Raw genomic sequence first — 20504 nt, 5'->3', positions numbered from 1 at the left:
CCAGAGCCCGATGCAGGGCTCGAACTCACGGATCGCGAGATCGTGACCTGAGCCGAAGTCGGACGCTTAACCGACTGAGCCACCCAGGCGCCCCAATATGCAATTTAAAACACAGAAAATTTTATGGCAATCCGACCTAAATTTAATTTTGAACTACTTTTAATCCTGTCTTTTTTATTGTTTTTTACTGCTATTAAATAAGTGATGATGGAAAAAGAAAAAAAAAACAACTTATTACCAAATTGTATGAATACGCCATTTGCAAAGAACAATTTTTTTAATAAACTCAAAGTCAGGGAAGGTTTCACAGCGATAACCAAATTGGCTTCTGAGAAAGGAAAATAATTTGACAGTAGGACCTAAAGCTCATTTCTTTATATGAAACTCTAAGAAAGACAAACCTAAAGTTACAGACGATATAATAGTGGCTGATTAAAGCCAGGGATGCAGACTAGAGATTGAGAATTAATGTATACAAGACAACCAATGAAGTGATGGAAATCTTCAGGATCCACTGGTTGCAGTGACAGTTACCTAGGTACATACATCTGTTAAAACTCATCAAATCATATACTTAAACTATGCATTTTATCACATGTAGTTTATATTTCAGTAGAGTTAGTTTTTTAAGAGGGACTGGGAAAACGAAATAGGCTATTCTTCATGTGGCAAAAACTCTTCAATATTCCAATTACAAGGTAGTTATCAGTACTCTGTGAGGAAAAAATGTTTTCTCTAAATAAACAGAGTTTAAAGCGCCAGGGCTGTTTCTTATTTTAGACCTCTCCTAAAGCAGTCTAATGGGCAAAAAATACAGAGCTCGGCAGAGTTCCAACAGAACAAGCTATTTCTAAGTTTATATGATATTGCTAAGAAAAGTATTTTCATAATATAAATGTCCATTTATATACAATTATTGAATGTGTGGGTAAGAGAATAATATTAGATAAGGAGTTGAAGAGTTCTTAGCTAACTTTGTTATTCTGGGGAAATTAATTCACATCATTGGTATGACTTCAATTCTAAAATAAGAAGACTGGTTTCTCTATGATTTCTGTTATTTTTAAGATTCAACTATTCTTACAAGGTTTAAATCTCTACATAGAGAGTCTCCAATGAAATTCCTAAAGTCCTAGATGTTGAAACTGATACATTAAAATAAGTTTTATCAAGTACGCTGAATATCTGAAGTATTTTATGCAACTTTTTAGATTGGTAATTTGAGGTTCTTAGTCAAATTCATGTACTAGTCAAATTCAATTTTGCTTATATCTGTTATTTCTTATTAACTAATCTCAGAGATTCTAAATTCTAAATTCTATGAATTTAGATAATTCTAAATTCTCAGAGAATTATAAATTCTAAAATTTCTATGCAGTTGGATACATTACTGTAGATATATACCACTCCTTTTCTCTGCCAATGAATACATTGAAGGTTACAGAGATTACAAACCTTGCTCAAAATACCATCTCTGCAAAGACAAACTATTAGACAAATGTGTCTTATATGATTTTTTTAATGTATAAAGCTTTAGGAAGAATGTATATATTGATAAATATTGATACAAATATAGAAATTTTTTTCAGGAAGGATATACAACAAAAAGTAATGCTCCTTTTAGGGAAAGAGCTTAGGGTAGAGAGAGCTAGTTTTCTGTTTTTACTTTCTGTACCACTGAAAAATTTCCAACATGAACATTTGTTAATTCCACTGTTTAAAAATCTTAGGTTGAACTTATGGGTTAGATTTTCCTTTTATTTTCTATATTTAAGGAAAAAAAGTAATGTTTGGTTTTTAAAATTTTCCTCTTCCTTTTCAAATGATATGCCTGTTGGCTTAGTTGTTAATTCAGTTGCTTCGAGCACAAAGAACAAAGGTCATAGGTTTGATTAATTACGTTTGCAAAGAATAAAAATATCCCTCGGTCACAGAATACATTTTTAACTTTAAAAGTCATCTGGCAAACTCGTGTTGCTGATCACAAGGATGAATCAGGTAAGAGCATGTGGTTGACTCAGTACAAAACATTAATCTTGGAAAAATAACTCTAAGTGATGTCTTACTGACAGAGGGTAAGAGAGTAGACAGCAAAGTTACTCATCTCTAAGTAAACGTTTCAATTTTCATATCCATCAAGCCACTGTATTTCTGAACAGAATATAAACAAGACTTTAACTATCAGAGAAAATACAGTCCCTGTACTTCCAGAAAAACTAAAAACTATAGCTTCACAAAGCTTACTAATTTCAAAGATGATATGCTTATTAATGTACTATAAAAACATCAAATAAAATACATATATACCTGTAACATCTTCTGGATCTGATACAACAATATGTGCATTTAGTTCCTGTAGCTTGTGATGCAGTTCTTCTAATTTTTTATTTGATTTTTTCAAAATGTTGTCCACATAAGCCAAACTTTTTTTATCTGTTGTGACTTTCCTCAGATTTTCAGCTCCTTCTTTGATTTTCAGTTCTTTCCTTATTTCTCTCTTGATTCGATCCTTGATGTCATCCAATTTCTGTTGCACCATTGTATCTGAAAAGTCTAATTTTTGAACAGCACTCACATTCTCAGAAAATGGAAGACTCCGGGAATCTCCCTACAGGAAAAAAACAAAAAAAATAAAAAACATACAAATGTGATAGTTTAGGAAAGTTAGCTGCTCAGTAAAATGTGCAGCATAAGAACAAAACTGTGTATTCAGTGATTCTTTATTAAATACATTATACCTAATTACATTTAATTCTTTTCTTAGTAAGCAAGAGACTAGTTACCTTTATTATTGCCATATAAGAGCCTGTTAAAAAACTCTGCCGACTCACTAAATAGCATTACCTGACAAATTTATATTAAAATAAACACATCTACACACAAAGGCATCTTAGGGTTGTATAAAGACAGTGGATTTCTGATATCCTATGAACCCAAATTAGACCCTAACACCTACGCTATGAACCTTGAGCAAGCTACTTTTTTTAAACCTTTATTTATTTTTTATTTTTTCTAATGTTCAGTTTGAGAGATAGAGAGAGAGAGAGAGAATGATTGAGCAAGCAGGGAAGAGGCAGAGAGAGAGAGGGAGACAGAGAATCCCAAGCAGGTTGCACGCTGTCAGGGCGAAGCCTGATCTCATGAACTGCAAGATTATGACCTGAGCAGAAATCAAGAGTTGGACCGTTAATCGACTGAGCCACGCAGGCACCCCTTGAGCAAGTTATTTAACCTTTCAAATAAATATTCAGTTTAATCATCTGTAAAATCTACATAATATTGCCACCTTTCAGGGTTATTGTGATAATACAAAATATTTTATGTGTAGATTCAAGCACAATTCTTGGCCCATTGTACAGTCACTCAATAAGTAAAAATTATTATCAAATTCCAAAGGTAAGATATAATTTTATTTGATCTTCTATTTAAAAAAAAAAAAAAAACTTTAAAAAACTAATAGTGGGGGCACCAGAGTAGCTTAGTCAGTTAAGCTTCCAACTCTTGATTTCAGCTCACGTGATGATTTCAGTTGTGAGGTTAAGCCCCACATAGGGCTCTCACAGAGGGGTTGGTGGTGGGGGGGTGGGAGGGGGGAGTCTGCTTGAGATTCTCTCTCTCCTTTTCTCTCTGCCTCTCCCCTGCTGGTACGTGCACGCACATGTGCTCTAACACACACACACACACACACACACACACACACACACACACACACACACACACCAAATATTGGCAAAAATAAAGTTATATCCTTATGATCATTTTTTGGATAATGAATTAAATGCATCAGGATTCAGATAGACTATATACAGAACTCTATATATTTCATGGCTAATTATCCCAATTGATAATGTGATTGACTATAAAAACATCATTACCAGAAAATATGTCTCAATTATGTCTTACTGATAGAAGCTAAGACAATACACAGTACCAGTTATTCATCTTAACGTAAAAATCAGATTGGGTAAGTACATCTAATCTACAAACCAAAGTTATGCCCTAGCTATTTGTATATCATTTGCTATTTTAAATTCCATTACTCTAATACAACTGGTTTTTAAATTTTCAACTTCTGAAACATAAAACTTAGGGATAATGTTTACTTTGGGGAAGAGGTATTGAGTTCGTGGTTATAAAAGGTTATAAAAATGAGAAACATTTCACTATGCACCCTTATGTAGCTTTTGAACAGATGCAATTAATTAAAAAATTTTCCTTAATTTCTTTGAGAATTCATCATAACCATATAAATAAGTTCTATTTAAGTTACTAGGTAAAAATACTTTTTACATCTAATTCTTAACCTCTAAAAACCAGGTTATCTTGCAGAATAATGAGTTAATATATGAGAAGATATGGGATCTTGGCTTTGGACCAAATTACCCTGTGCCAAAGGGCATACTATGCAAAGAATGTAGTTGATAAATCTGTTCTTAAGCTTTTTAGGTCCAAGAACCGCTTTGGAACTCTGACAAAAAACAGTAGGACAAAGAAAATTTCATGTTTGTATATATAATTTCCAGGTTCCATGGATCTGAGATTAAGAATTCCTAGGATAAGGGGCACCTGGGTGGATCAGTTGGTTAAGTGTCCGACTCTTTCTTGGTTGTGGCTCAGGTCATGATCTTACTCACAGTTGTTGAGTTTGAGCCCTGCATCTGTCTCTGCATTGATGGCGTGGAGCCTGCTTGGGATTCTGTCTCCCTCTCTCTCTGCCCCTCCCCTGCTAGCTCTTTATCTTTCTCTCAAAATAAATAAATAAACTTAAAAAAAAAAAAATTCCTAGGATAAGTGATCTATACCTGATTGGCCATAAATTTCTGATCCTCAACTATGTGGATACAGAATGATCTTGTATCTGGGTCAAAAAAAATGTCTACATTTTTCACTACTTATAATGGAATGTAAGTCCTATTATCCATTTATTCAGTTTCCAAAGCTGTGAATCTACCTTTGGCTGGTTATCAAAAACAATAGCATATTACTACTGTTAAAAAATAAAATGCCAAATTTCTGCTGTCTAGATTCAGGTGAAGTGGATTGAGGCAAACAATGCTCAGATGAAAAAGTTTAAGCTAACTTCATTTCTGTAGATATTTTTATTTCTATCCTCACAGACTTAGAAAATATGAACTGCTTTCACAAATTTGTGCTTTAATATTATGTACTAAGCTAGAGACTCCCTAAGTTTCTTGGCTCATGGTGACCTTAGTGCATCAGTAATTTTTACCATATGCCCCACAGGCCAAGAGAAATATGTAACAATTCTGTTTACTAAGTACTAAGATCCTAATTACTTAATAAATAGTTAAATTATGATAACTTAGTAGCTGATTGAAATAACACCAGTTGAGGGGTGCCTGGGTGGCGCAGTCGGTTAAGCGTCTGACTTCAGCCAGGTCACGATCTCGCGGTCTGGGAGTTCGAGCCCCGCGTCGGGCTCTGGGCTGATGGCTCAGAGCCTGGAGCCTGTTTCCGATTCTGTGTCTCCCTCTCTCTCTGCCCCTCCCCCGTTCATGCTCTGTCTCTCTCTGTCCCAAAAATAAATAAACGTTGAAAAAAAAAATTAAAAAAAAAAAGAAATAACACAAGTTGAAAGAAAACGTTACTCTTTTTTTTTTCTTTCTTTAATAACCACACTTATTAATGGACTGTGTCTGACAATTGGGTACCTTCACAATTTCTCAACCCTTGAATTCAGATTGGACACTCCCAGCCTCATTTCCTGTTCCTCCATAAAGGGAATGTAGATAAATCTAATATTGAAACCTGAGTCCAGTTAGTTCACATGATACTCAACAAATGGTGTCACTGTGTTTCCCCGGAAATTTTAAAATACACTGCAACATCCTGAGAGTCTGCTGAGGCACCCCAGAGAGCCTTGTTGCACAGTTTGGGAACTGTGGTAGTAAAATATAAAGGCTGTTAAAAAATACTGTTACACGAAAATGGCATTAATATTTGATGTGAATCCTTGAAGGCCTTTTGCCTACTTCAACTCATTTCTTTTCAATTTTCTCCCTAAATTCCAATTCTATCAAGCTACAGAATTTACTGCTGGACACAAACTATCTTGGCTCAGCTACTAATGCATGCTGCACCTTTGGAAAGTATCACCTTTCCTGCAGAAATCAACCATTTCTTCCTAGTCCTTTCTCTGCTAACTTTTACTTTCTATCAAAGTAGATCACAATTCTTCATGGAAAAGAATTTCCTGCCTATACCCTCTTAGAATTTAGATTAAATGCCTCTCCTCACCACCCCAAAGACTATGATCAATTTGAAGGCAGGCTTAAACCTGGCAGAGTAGTTCTGTTTTGTTTTCTTAATGATTTGTCCACTATTTAATATTTTTCTTATAGAAGTCAGGAACTGCACTGCTGAGGAACTCAGGCTTTCCTCCTTCTGATAAGGAGAACTACTTATATTCCAGGAAACTCAAAGGCAAAATTGATATTCAACCACAGCAACTACATTAGCTAAAATTCGATACAGACCATATGTGGTTAGCATGTTTGTTTCCTCTTCCTTTTTGCATAGGACTAAATTTTTAATAACCATATTTCACTCCCATCTTTTGTTGTGACATGGCTTAAATATTTTTTGAAAAGGAGTGTAAGAGATGTCTACAATATAATCAATAATTTAAGATAACCAAAAGTCCTCTGACAGTAGATAAGAAAGGTTATAGTACTTTCTATTACTACTTTCCTAAAAATTTTAGTTGCAATACACTGTGAAATTTCCTGAAAAATAGAATTTTCTTGCATTTGGAACATGTGAGATATTTTATCTATTAAATTATGTCCCTATCCTAAAAAAATAATAAAATAATTATAAATGTCAGAATCAGTACTAGGCGATGAAATAATATTCCTGACACAAGTAAAATAAATTAGCCTCAGAAAATAAATATTTAACCAGTGAAAATCTTCAGTGATAATCTTGGTCTCAGTAGGTTCTTCTATAGGCAGTAATAACTGTCTCTACTATCTACATTATATTAATTTACGTTTACAAGCTTACCACTTTCATCCTCCATTCACAACTGTTTTCTACTCTGTAAAATTTCATGCTTACCCCAAAATTAAACAATAGATATCTTTTTTCATCTTTTCAAAACACAGTTAGATGCAACCTCTAATCACAAACTCTCTTAAAAAGTCATTAATATACTCAGAAAGTATGCAGATAAAAGATTTTTAAAAGGAAAAAAATGAACTAATCTTAAGCATAAAATTAAACTCGTAAAAGTACTCTTGATGCTCCACCAATCTATACATGAAAGAAACCTCATAATTCTCATATCTTTTATCACTGAAATCATAAGCTAGCCACTCCATGCTAGTCAAATTAATCTAACACTTTGCTGTTTATATTATTTTGCCTTTGTCTTTCTTTTTCATGCCCTATTTATGTTACTATCAATCTAAATTCACCATCACAAAATACTTGTTAAAAAAATATTTCATGTGTTTCATGGTTAATTCTACCTACTTTATATTTTATATCATCCATATCCTTAATGCAGTCATTCAAACAGATGAATCAAATCCAAACACAAGGAAACTATCAGTGAAATTAATACCCTCAGGATTTATAGAACAATCGAAATTATTTTTAGGTAAGCAGGTTTCAAGTGGCTACATAAAGGAAATAATAGAGACCTCATTGAGTAGGAAATGAAAAGTAAAAATTACATGGATTTCAAAGGAATCAAAATAAGTTAAAATCTCAGTAGATACATAAATAGCAGATTGAACCAAGATAATGAGTTAGTATACTGGCAGACAGAAAACTTAGGAAATTTCTGATTCATCACACACAGATATGAGAAATTAAAAAAGCATGGAAGATAAAAATGAGAAGATCCAAGATCCATCTAGTAAGAGCTCCAAAATGAGAATATGGAAAATGAGGAAGAAGTACTGCATGAAGATAACTGAATGAAAAGTAAACAGAGAAAAGGCGTTTTATCAACAAATGAATGACAATTAGAGCAACAGACGTCTTTTCCTTAGTGACAACAAAGGCCCCCCCAACCCATCAAACTTCTATAAGATTTTGAGCTTTTATCTTTTTTTAACGTTTATTTATTATTGAGAGACAGAGAGAGACAAATACCACCAGTATTGTATAGTCTACAGTATATTTGCTATTTAACGAGGTTATTTTGAGTCAGTAAAATTCTACTGTAAAGGGTAAGACTACACATTCCACTCTAGACCATACCATGTGTAAATAAAGTATTTCAAATACACAGATGTGTTAATATGTATTTAATAAATACAACTATTTTTACTTCATAAAATAAAATTTTGATCTGTAGACTAAAACATAAATTGGTATTTTCCTTTCTTTTCTAATGTTTATTTATTTTTGAGAAAGAGAGTGTGCATGTGCATGCGGGAGAGGTACAAAGAGACAGTTTCTGCGCTGACAGTGCACAGACCAATGTGGGGCTCGAACTCAAAACAGAGATCATGACCTAAGCCAAAATCAAGAGTCACTCAACCTACTGAGCTGCCCGGGCACCCTGATATTTTCAATTTACTACATTTTAACAAACTTCCAGTAAAGTTAAGAAAACTTAAAATAGAACCAGATCAGATTCAAAGAACAAAATGAAAAAGTCTGTCACTTATGATCAAATACTTCATTTAGGGAGAGATACGAAAGGATGTTTACTCCTCACTGGCCAAGTTCCCAGAGAAGAAGTGAAAAAGCTGTTACTTTCCCTACACTATAGAAATATAAAACAGTCTGACCTGATAGATGCCAAGAAATGCTAGAGCACCCAAAAAAGTCACTGGGTACAACGGCTCATACAATGTTTTAGCTAGAAGGAACTTCAAAAATCAAGTAGCCTAATTTCCTTTTAGTTTTGAGGAAAGCAGGTTCAAAGCAGCTAAGCAATTTGCCTAAGGTCACAAAGAAAAGTCAGTGACCTGGCTGGGTTCACAATGCCAGTCTTGTGATTCCTAATTTGGTGCTCTTTTACTCCATACTGCCTTCTTAGAGATCTTAGGAGTATCCATTTCCTTATATTTGAACTACACCTTGATCTAATTTGCATTAATTAATGGATATTAGGTGCCTTAAATCAGGAATAGTGGCAGGCCATACTTCTCATCTCTAATTTCATCCTAATCCAATCTGTGTCTCAGGGGAGAATACTCTCAACTGGAAGCAAGAAACCAGTTCTAACACCAGCTCTCTGTCACTAGCTATATGCAACCCCAAGCAGGTTATCCCATCTCGCTGTTCCTGTTTGCTCATCTGCAAAATGATGTTTGACTTTCCTATCTTCCAGTTTTTAAAAAAACTACAGTTATTCAAAATGTTCACTGAATGCTAGGCAATGGAAAATAGCAGTCTACTTTTCTTTCAGATATTCAATTTATTAAGGTAGACAGACATGAAAAACATACTCTGAAGAAGCAACATAGCTTTACACAAATGTAATAGGCCATGGTGTGGGTGGGTGGGTGGGTGTGTGTGTGTGCGCGCGCGCGCATGTGCATGTGTTTAACAGAAAGCTCAGCTGGAATATAGTATGATGGCAAGAACTAAGCATTTGGAGTCAATCTGGTGATGTACAAATTCTGATACTGCAACCATGTTAAAGCTTCAATTTCCTCACATGAAAATGCAATTATTGCAACTACCTTGACTGTATCATTTCTAAGTCTCATAATAGATATGCCTAAGACTAAGAAGTACGCTTTCATAGTAACAGTGCAGTTCCTGGCACACAGCACTGAAGCAGATAGTACTGGATGCCTACATAATATCCATCCTCCCTTTATCCTTACTGAGAAAATTCCCACTCTGCTAAATGCAACAAAGTACACAGATAAAATTGTCACTTCATTAGACTTTCTAGCTGCTAGAAGTAGCCATATGACAATTTTTGTCAATGAGAAGCCAACCCAGGATTTGGGTGAACCTCTCTCTCATTTTGCTTAGACTGCAGATCCAAAGCCTGAAGGTGCAGGAGCCATCTTCATGTGACAATACGGGACAAATAGGACAAAACCCAACAAACTAAAGATGGCAAAGCAGAGAGAGGTCCTGGGACCCTGCCGGCTTTACTAAACTGCTACACAAGTCCTACCCTGCCTACTTTGGATTTCTTGTTTTAGATATAATATAAATCCCTATCTGACCAAGGATCATTAGGGTCCTGTAAGCAATACAAAGACTTTGGCTTTTGGCTTAGGCAAATAAGTGATATGCTATGACCTCCTGCGTTAAGAGTAGATTTGAGGATTGGGGGAAGCAGGGAAAAGCAGGGAAGCTATATGCTCTATGAAGCTCTGGTAGACCACTGCAAAATGGTCTCAAATGATTCCTGCCTTCCTGCATTTACACTGTCTTGTAGTCCCCCTTTCACAGTGATTCAACACCAGTCTTTTGACTTATTCTGACAGTGTGATAGAAGTGACATTGTGATGATGAGGAAGGGGACACAAGAGGTCTCATAACTTGTGTTTTCACTCTTGAAACCTCAAATACTATTTACAGAAGTCCAGACTACTCTGCTAGAGAGAGAGAGAGAGAAAGGCCCTGGAAGATGAAAATGACCATGTGGACAGACGCCATGTGGAAGAGAACCAAAGCACTCCAGCTGTTCCAACCATTCCAGCTGAGACACCAGACATGTGACTGAGGCATTCCAGTCCAGGTTAGCCACCAGCTGAATACAGCTGCATAACTGAGCACAGGCAAGACCAGAAAAAAAACACCTAGTATACGCAGAGAATCTTGAAAGTTTGTGACACTATAATAAATATGTAATTGAAGCTACTGTAGTAATGAAGGCAAGAAATAATGATCGCTTTAAGAAGTCTCTTCAATAACAATAATTATTAATTACTTGTTGTGACTTCCAAGATATAAAAAGTATAACAATCTAATGTGGGTGATGGGGATGTCAATAACATTGTCATTATGTTAAAAATTGTTTTTCCTTTTCTTTCCCACTTTATGCCCCCTGCTCCCCACCTCCACACTTTGAGAAGGATGTAGATAGAGACAACAATCCTCTTCTTTCAAAAAAACAAAATCATCACCTTTCAAAACAGATTTGCTTAAAAAAATCCACCTTACTTCCTCACCATTCCTGTCATAAAACTAACCATAAACTACATGTAGGTCAGAGTACCCAATCCTTAGATTCAGTGATTGATTTAGGATTAGTCATGGATTGAAGTAGTCCTATTCAGAGGTCCTTTTCAGGGATTGATAAGAAAGTCCTTCTCCAGAGAACACCAGTTGCAAAGACAATAAAAAAAGCTATTAAAACTATTGACAAAGAGAAGTGCATTCTTTTTTTTTTTTTTACTGTAAATCATGCAACATTGTTTTTTATTATAATGCATGGGTTTTAAAAATTATTTCCTCAATCTCTCCATACACAGGCAAAAATAAGTATACCATTTAACATATCGGAACTTGCAAACATTGATCATTGCCTAGAGAAGGGAAAATTATCCCTAAAACATGCTTAACCAGGAGGCCAATTCATCATGATAGACAGGCTGTCTGTCCCCCATCTGAACCTTCATTTGCCACCATTCAGTAATCTTTCTTCAGGCCCAGATCAGCAGCACATTTCTTCCCAAAAATCATTAAATGTCTGAGAAGACTTTCATCATCATCTGCTACAGAAATCTGAGATATAAGTTTCTTGGCTATCACCAGAAAATGCATTGATGCTTCACAGGAAATGTCACGGAAAGCAAGACACTGGTCATCCTCAAATATGACCAGTATCATATTGGCTGGGATTTCCTTGTGAATGATCTCAAAGAGCATCTTGCTACCAGGCCAGACGGCCTGAGCCTTGGAGATCTCATCAGCCATCTCCCAAAAAAGTTTTTCTTATCATAGCCAGCAGAAAACAAAGCTAACCCAGAAAAAAGTAAAGATGAAAATTAAAGAGAAAAAAACCATGGAGGACACAGGCTGAGCATCTAAATCCAATCATGTTTAAACATACTCCCATACCCCTAAACTTTTTAGTCATAGTGCTAACCAATTCCTCTTTTGCTTGAATTTGGTTTGACTTACGGTTTCTCTTATCACAAATCAGAGTCATAAATAATACATCTGGCTTCCTGCTTTGAAACATGAAGTTTAATCTAATTTAGTAATGACAACTGCAAATCCAGATCTATATATGTTTTCATTATCAAGATCAATATTCCTTATTAAGTATTTGTGTACACTACTACTTTAAAATAACCTCATTTTATACCATGAAACTGAACCTAATGGGTCAGATTTCTGCCTCTGTTCCAAAGGATGCTGTTAGTCATTTTTATTTTTGGTCTTATTTTGCATACTCTTCTTCCTTGAGCTTTTGGGAAATGTTTCTTATCTCACTCAAACCATGTGACTCTAGAGAAGGTGTCAATGTTTTTAATGTGATTCCATAATCCCTGGCCATGGTTGAATGATCTAAGGATGGACATCTGACTAAGCTAAACCATAGTGTTCCATATCCTGGCCAAACATGACTAATTCATTCATCTCACAAATATTTACTGAATACCTATTATGTATGCTAGATGCTGTGCTGCATACTGAATACACAGTGGTGGGACAAAAAAAGGATATCTATATTGTATTAAAACTATATAATGACCCCTCCAACTCTAATCCATAATCTATATGCCTCATTCTAGTCTCCTTCCCTTGTTCGTCTGTAAATTCTCTTCTACTAAGAAATCTGGCTCCTACTACTGGCCATCCACTTTAATTATTCAATTCCAGCATACATTTACAGCAGGATCAGAACTGTCCACCCATATCCCTATGGAAACAACTTTATCAACTACAGTACAGTGCTTACATGTACTTCCTTTGGCTTTTAGTATTGCAGATTCTTTCCATTTTCAAGGTTACCTAGGTTAACACCTTTCCCCACCACTCCTTTCAGTGAGGTTGTTTCATATGTATGTGTAATATACTTTGATTCTCTTGTAACAGCCTGCGTTCCTTTCTCAGATCTCCGATCTCCTAAATGATACTTTATAATCATGACCTTACTCCTTAATGATACACCTAGTGCCCAGATCCTGGTTTCTAATACTAGTTTCCAAAAAAAGAAACAGGACTTCTTGGAGAAACGGCTGATTCTAGGAGTAGGAAAGATTCAAAATGAGCCTGGAGCATCTTGTAGTGCAAGAAAGTAAAGAAATACTCAAAACAAAAATCATAGCCATTGATGGAGCTATGTCAAAGGGACACAAGAGCCAGCTTGAAGAACCCCCACCTGCCAAAACTAGAACAATTTTAGCAACAAAATAAGGTAGTACTGGATTATAATCCAAAGTATAAAATAAATATCTATGAGTCCATACTGGTATAAATAAATAACCAAATAAATTAATGGTAAAGGAGAGAAACCTCCTGTATATAAGAATTCAACATAATTTTTACACACACACACACACACACACACACACACACACACACACACACACACACTGCCATCAAAGAAGAGGAGCCTAACCCCCTTACTCCTTATGTCAGCTGTGCATAGTGACTTCCTTCCAAAGAGTACAGTATGAAAAGGAGGAGGGAAAAAAAATAACTTTATAGTCAGGAGAAACCTGACAAACACTACCTCAGCTGGGTGATCAAGGTCAACATCAACAGTGATAAGTCATGCTGGTATTATGTAAAATGGTACTTTAACACTGTAATTTACCTTTCGAAAACCCACAACTCTAGTCTAATAATGAAAAACACCAAATTCTAATAGAGGAGCATCTATAAAATACCTGACTGGCACTCCTCAAAACTGTTGAGATCATTTTAAAAGGAAGAAAAAGAAAAAAAAAGCAAAGTCTAAGAAACTAAAACAGCCAAGGAGAGCCTAAGGAGAAGTGGCAACCAAATGTAATGTGGCATCCAGATGGGATGCTGGAACAGAAAAAAATGAGAACTAAAGAAATCTGAGTAAAGTATGGACTTTAATTCCTAACAAGATTCATTAACTGTAACAAATGTCCCATATTTACATACAATGTTAAAAATGGGGAAGTGAGTCTGGGGTATGTAGAACTTCCTATTGTCTTCTCAGTTTTTCTATAAATTTAAAACTGTTCTAAAAAATGGTAAGTATTTTTTCTTTTCATTTTTTAATGTTTATTTTAATGTTATTTAACATTTTGAGAGAGAGAGGGAGACAGAACGTGAGCAGGGGAGGGGGAGAGACACACACACACACACACACACACACACACACACACACACACACACACACAGAATCCAAGCAGGCTTCAGGCTCTGAGCTGTCAGCACAGAGCCTGACGTAGGGCTCGAACCTATGGACTGCAAGATCATGACCTGAGCTGAAGTCAGACGCTTAACCGACTGAGCCACCCAGGTGCCCCAATAAGCATTTTTTCTCAAAGAAAAGACAGGATCCTTACAATCAAAAAGCTTACATCTAGAGAAAAGACACACATTCAACAAGTAAACCACAATTAAAAACTGTGATAACTGCAATGAAAAAACAAGATAGAACAATGAAAAACCCACCTATAATTTGATTAAAACATTGAGGAAAGCCTCTCTAAGACTCTCTGAGGAAGTAAATTTTATTCTGAGACCCAAGAGATGATTAAGAGTTACCCAAATAAGGTGAAAGAAAGAAGCACCCCTGCTTGAGAAACTAGAACAAAAATCAGACTTGTCAAATTTCTGGTTCTGGACAAGATCGAACAGGCTCATTTCTTTCTACTCCTGCCTGATAACTAACTACAACTAAACACTCTGGTAATAAAACAGCAGACAATTCTAAGACTCTGAGAGGTGAAAAAAAGGAAAACCAGTTAGAAACTTCAGGTCTTGAGGAACACAAGGTGGTAAATTCTCTGGGTTTTATTTTTATCACAGAATTATCCACCTGGGTATCAGACAAGAACCTCCAAAGCCAAAGTTAAAAAAAAAAAAAAAGGTGGGGGGTGGTGGGGACATCTGGATGGCTCAGTTGGTTAACCATTCAACTCTTGATTTCAGCTCAGGTCATGACCTCATGGTTCATGGGATCAAGCCCCGCATTGGGCACTATGCTGACCAGTGCAAAGCCTGCTTGGGATTCTCTCTCCCTCTCCCTCTCTGCCCCTCCCCTGCTCATGCTGTCTCTCTCAAAATAAATTAATTAAAAAAAAAAAAGAAGACTCTCAAGAAGAGTCTGCTCTCTCTCTCTAGAAGAATGGTGAAAGGGAACAGCTCAGCAGGACAGAAACCTTTTTTTCAAAAAATATTTAAAACATTTATTTTTGAGAGAGACAGACAGACAGACAGTGTGCGAGTGGGGGGGAGGGGCAGAGAGAGAGGGACACACAGAATCCAAAGGAAACTCCAGGCTCTGAGCTTTCAGCACAGAGCCTGATGTGGGGTCGAACTCACAAACCATGAGATCATGACCTAAGATGAAGTTAGACCCTCAACCGCCTGAGCCACCCAGGCACCCTAGGACAGAAACCTTTCTGACAACACCCACCCTATTCGACCAAGCACCATCTGGAGGAGCCTGGACTTAACTGGTAGCAGCAGATAGTCCAGAGTAGAATGGCAGACATCAAGCACTCTGAGGCAGTGCTCTCCTTCTCAGCCAGTAAAGCTGAAGTGAGTATACTGAACTTCTGCTCTTTGACAGCACCAGGGCCCAGAATGGGGCTCCTCTTACCCATCAAGGGGGAGGCATCAACAGGGACCAAGTAGGGAGTGTCGTCTCCTTCTCCAGAGCCTGAGGTAGCCTGGTATGTAGCTTTCCTTCCCTGACAAGGCAGCCCAAGTAGAGACTAAGCACAGAATACATACTTTAACTCAACAAGAGTAGGCAAATGAGGATGATGCTCCCTTCCCTCAGCAGAGACCTGCTCCCACGTCCAGTGGTAGAAGATAAAACAAGGTGAAACTTCCATCTCCCACTTGTATGGTGTCATCATCCAAGGAAAGAGATTCTGGGCTTTGCCCCTCATTGAGCAGTAGCAGGTAGTCTGAGACAGCAATTGTCTCCTCCAATGGTGTGCGGTCAATGAAGACCAAGTGGGGACCATGCCAATTCCACTCGTATCTAGCAGGAACAGACAGTCCTCCTCACTACCCCAAGAAGAGAATGGAGTAAAAGACAGATGACCTTGGAGGAGAGAGCTGGAGAAAAGAACTCATTAAACCTGCCTAAGAAGTCCTGCACAGAACCAGAACTTGGCAGAACCAATTCACACATCAAGCTGACCAGAATTCATATGCAAAAAGGTTTGAGAACCAAAGTATACCATAAAACCCAACTTTTTGGAATAGCTTTCAAGTGGTACACAAAGCACACAAGAATAATACTGTGAGGGCTTTGGAAAGAAAATTATCATTGGAACCAAAGCCCACAAAAGTAGGCCAGAATCTGTGTGCTAAACCTAAACAGTAAGTGCTTGCTAAAATAGAAGATTTAGATACAGGGACTCAATATAATAGTCAAAATGTCCAGGATAACAATAAAAAAAAAAAAAAAAAAAATCACTCACCAAAGAACCAGGAAAGTGATAAACTGAATGGTAAAAGATAGTCAATATACACCCCAAACTAAGATAAATCACATGTTGAAATGAAATTACAGGATTTTAAAGAAATCATCATTAAGAATGCTTTAACCAAAAATTTTTTTTGAAAAATTGAAAGCAATGAATAGAAAACCTCAGCAAATAATAAAAGATAGGAAAAATAAAGAAAATTATAAAATTAAAAAACAATTAAAATAAAGAGCTCACTTGGGGCATCTGGGTGGCTCAGTCAGTTAAGCGTCCACCTTCAGCTCAGGTCACGATATCACAGTTCCTGAGTTTGAGCCTGGTGCTGGGCTCTGTGCTGACAGCTCAGGGCCTGGAGCCTGCTTCAGATTTGGTGTCTCTCTCTCTCTCTGTCTCTCTGCCTCTCCCCCACTCACACTCTGTTGCTCTCTCAAAAATGAATGTTAAAAAAAAATCAAAATAAAATAAAATAAAAAGCTCACTGGATGGGCTCAATTCTGGATTGAAGATAACAGAGTAAAGACTCATTAAACTTGAAGACAGATGAGTAGAACTTAACCAATATGAACAACAGAACAACAGAAAGGAAATAGATTGAAAAAATAAATAAACCACAAAAATCTAACGTTTGTGTTACAGAAGTCCCAAAAGGAGAAGAGAAAGAGTATGTGTCCGAAAAAAATTGGAGGAGGGGCGCCTGGGTGGTTCAGTCGGTTGAGCATCTGACTTTGGCTCAGGTCATGAGCTCATGGCTCGTGAGTTTGAGCCCCACGTCGGGCTCTCTGTTGACAGCTCAGAGCCTGGAGTCTACTTCGGATTCTGTGTCCCTCTCTCTCTCTCTGCCCCTCCCCTCGCTCATGCTCTGTCTCTCTCTCTCTCTCAAGAATAAAACATTTAAAAAGTTTTTAAATTTAAATTGGAGGCAAAATGGCTAACTTCCAAAATTTGCCAAAAGGCATAAATCCACAGATTCAAGAAACTGAGCAAGTCCCAGAAAGGATAACCCTATGGTCATCTAAAAAAAGCCAAGATATATGAAATCAGACTTATGAAAACTACAAAAAACCAAGCAGCTTGAGTTCTAAAAGCAGCTATAGAGAAATGATGCATTTCTTAACAGAAACCATAGACGCCAGAAGAAAGCAGTATAACATTTCAAATGCTGAAAGAACTGTCAACCTCAAATTCTATACCCAGTGAAAATATCCATCAGGAATTAAAGGGAAACAAAGACATTCTCAGACAAAGACAACTAAGAAAAATTGTCAGCAGCAGTCTTAATCATAAAGAATGGCTAAAAGAAGTTCTCAAACTAGAAGAAAATGATAACTGCAAGAGGTTTATAACTTTAAAAAGAAAGACAAAATGAATAAAAATAGGGCTAAATGTAATAGAATATCATTTTCCTTATGAATTTTTATGATCATCTGATGTGCTCAATGTAGAGTAAACAAGATAATTTTAACTTTAAAATGGGGAAAGGGACCTAAGTAGAAGTAGGATTTCCACATTTCACTCAGTGGTAAAATGCCAATACCAACAGTATCCAAAAAAAAGTTACACATGCACGTCGTAATACCCAAAGGAACCACTTTAACGAATAACTGGTGATATGCTCCAAAACCTTATAAATAAAAATGGATTCTAAAAAATGTTCAGGTAGCCCACATGTAGGCAACAAAAGAGAAACAGAGGAGGAAGAAACAGAAGGAACAAACAGAAAACTAATAGTGATGTAGCAGACTTACGCTCTTACATGTCAGTAATTAATTTTAAGTGTAAAGGGCCTACATACAAAATTTCAAAAAGAGAGATTGGCATAATGGATTAACAAGTATGACCTGGCTAGAGGCTATTTATAAGACCCTAACTTTGAATATCAAGGCATAAGTAGACTGAATGAAAAGGATGCCATGCTCTTATCAAAAATAAGAGCAACAGTGGCTATATTAATACCAGGAGAAGCAGACTTCAAAGTGAAGAAAATTATCAGGGAATTTTAGAAGAGAGTCCTTACAAAACAATAAAACGATCTATCCACCAATAAGGCATAGTAATGTTAAATGTGGAAACAACAGAGCTTTAAAATAAAAGAAACAAAAGCTGATAGAATCCAGAGGAAAAACAGAAAAAATATACAATTATAACTGAGGATTTCAACTCTCCCCTCTCAGCAAAACAGAACTACAAGATTGAAAACCAGCAAGAAGACAGAAGAACCAAACACCACCATCAACAAGATTTAATTAACATTTACAGACTACTCCATCTAACAAGAACAAAATACATTCTTTTCAAGTGCTCATAGAATATTCACCAGAATAGAACAGAACCTGGGTCATAACACAAACCTAAACAGGGGCGCCTGTGTGGCTCAGTCAGTTGAACATCCAGCTCTTGATTTTGGCTATAATCTCATGGTTCATGAGTTTGAGTGTTCCATCAGGCTCTGTACTGACAGCACAGAGGCTGCTTGGGATTCTCTCTTTTCTCTCTCTCTTCCCCTCCCCTGTTCACTCTCTCTCTCTCTCAAAATAAATAAACATTTAAAAAAAGTTAAAAAAAAAACCTTAAATAAATTTAAAAGAATTTAAACATAAAAAGCATGTTCACATAAAAGAATCAAGCTAGTCAACAGAAAGAAAAATTTTAAGCACTCAGAAACTAAAAACACACTTCTAAGTAATCTATAGTTCAAAAGAGAAGTCTTCAAAGAAATTTTTAAAATACACAAAGCTGAATAAAAATGAAAATATAATGTAACAAAATGTGTGGGATGTAGCCAAACTTGCACCTCAAGGAATAAAAAAGAACAAAATATACCAAAAGCAGGTTAAAGAAGGAAACGGTAAAAAATAAGAGCAGAAACCAATGATATTAAAAATGACAGGGGCGCCTGGGTGGCGCAGTCGGTTAAGCGTCCGACTTCAGCCAGGTCACGATCTCGCGGTCTGTAGTTCGAGCCCCGCGTCAGGCTCTGGGCTGATGGCTCCGAGCCTGGAGCCTGTTTCGGATTCTGTGTCTCCCTCTCTCTCTGCCCCTCCCCCGTTCATGCTCTGTCTCTCTCTGTCCCAAAAATAAATAAACGTTGAAAAAAAAAAAAATTAAAAAAAAAAAAATGACAGAGGGAAAAAAAAATCACTGAAACAAAAGTTAATTGAAAAGATCAATAAAATCGATAAACCTCCAGCAAGACTAACAAAGGTCAAAAAGACACAATGTACGATATCTGGAATAAAATAGCAAGTGTGACTATAAATATTAAACCATTAAAAAAACAATAAGAAAACACTAAAATCATATCTACAATCTGAATCAACAACTTAGATGAAATCAACCAACTCCTTGAAAAGGATAAACCACCCAAACTCACGTAATATAACTAATGTAACTATTAGACAATCCTTTACAGAAAATTCTCCCATAAATTTAGATGTAAAAAATCATAAAAAAAAAAAAAAAGCCAAACTGAATCCAGCAATGAAGAAAATTATATATTATAACCCAGTAGGGTTTATTCTTGTATGGAAGACTGGTTCAATATTCAAAAATCCATCAATATAATCCCCATGTCAAAAGAATAAAGATGAAAAATCACATAATCCTACCAGCTGATGCAGAAAAGGCATTTGACAAAATTCAACAGGCATTTATAATTAAAAATATGGAATAGAGAACTTCCTGAACTTGATAGAGAGATTCTACAAATACTTACAACTAGCATATGTAACTGAATGACTAAATGCTTTCACCTAAGATCAGGATCAGGATAAGGACATATGCTTTCAGCAATGTTATTTAACACAGTATTGGGCATTCTAATCACTTCAATAAGACAATAAAGGGCATGCAGATTGGAAAGGATGAACCAAAATGTTCCTATTAACAGATAAAATGGTCATCTACATTAAAAAAAAATCCCATGAAATTTACCAGAAACTTCCACAATAAAATAGT

At 36.3% G+C, this 20504-nt stretch overlaps 1 protein-coding gene across 1 annotated transcript in view; it reads right to left on the bottom strand.

Moving 5' to 3' along the window:
* PKN2 (protein kinase N2) overlaps positions 1 to 20504 on the bottom strand; it is a 130533-nt gene that overhangs the window by 79374 nt on the left and 30655 nt on the right. Inside the window, exon 2 of the mRNA XM_025912557.2 lies at positions 2308 to 2608. Within this exon, the coding sequence (XP_025768342.2) occupies positions 2308 to 2608 (301 nt within the window). The remainder of the gene's footprint in view (positions 1 to 2307; positions 2609 to 20504) is intronic.

The sequence above is a fragment of the Puma concolor genome, chromosome C1 (genome assembly GCF_028749965.1).
Source record: "Puma concolor isolate L17-30 chromosome C1, mPumCon1.1.hap2, whole genome shotgun sequence".
Lineage (NCBI taxonomy): Eukaryota > Metazoa > Chordata > Mammalia > Carnivora > Felidae > Puma > Puma concolor.
The sequence above is the reverse complement of the archived record's forward strand: the minus strand, read 5'-3'. Positions and strand labels throughout refer to the sequence as shown.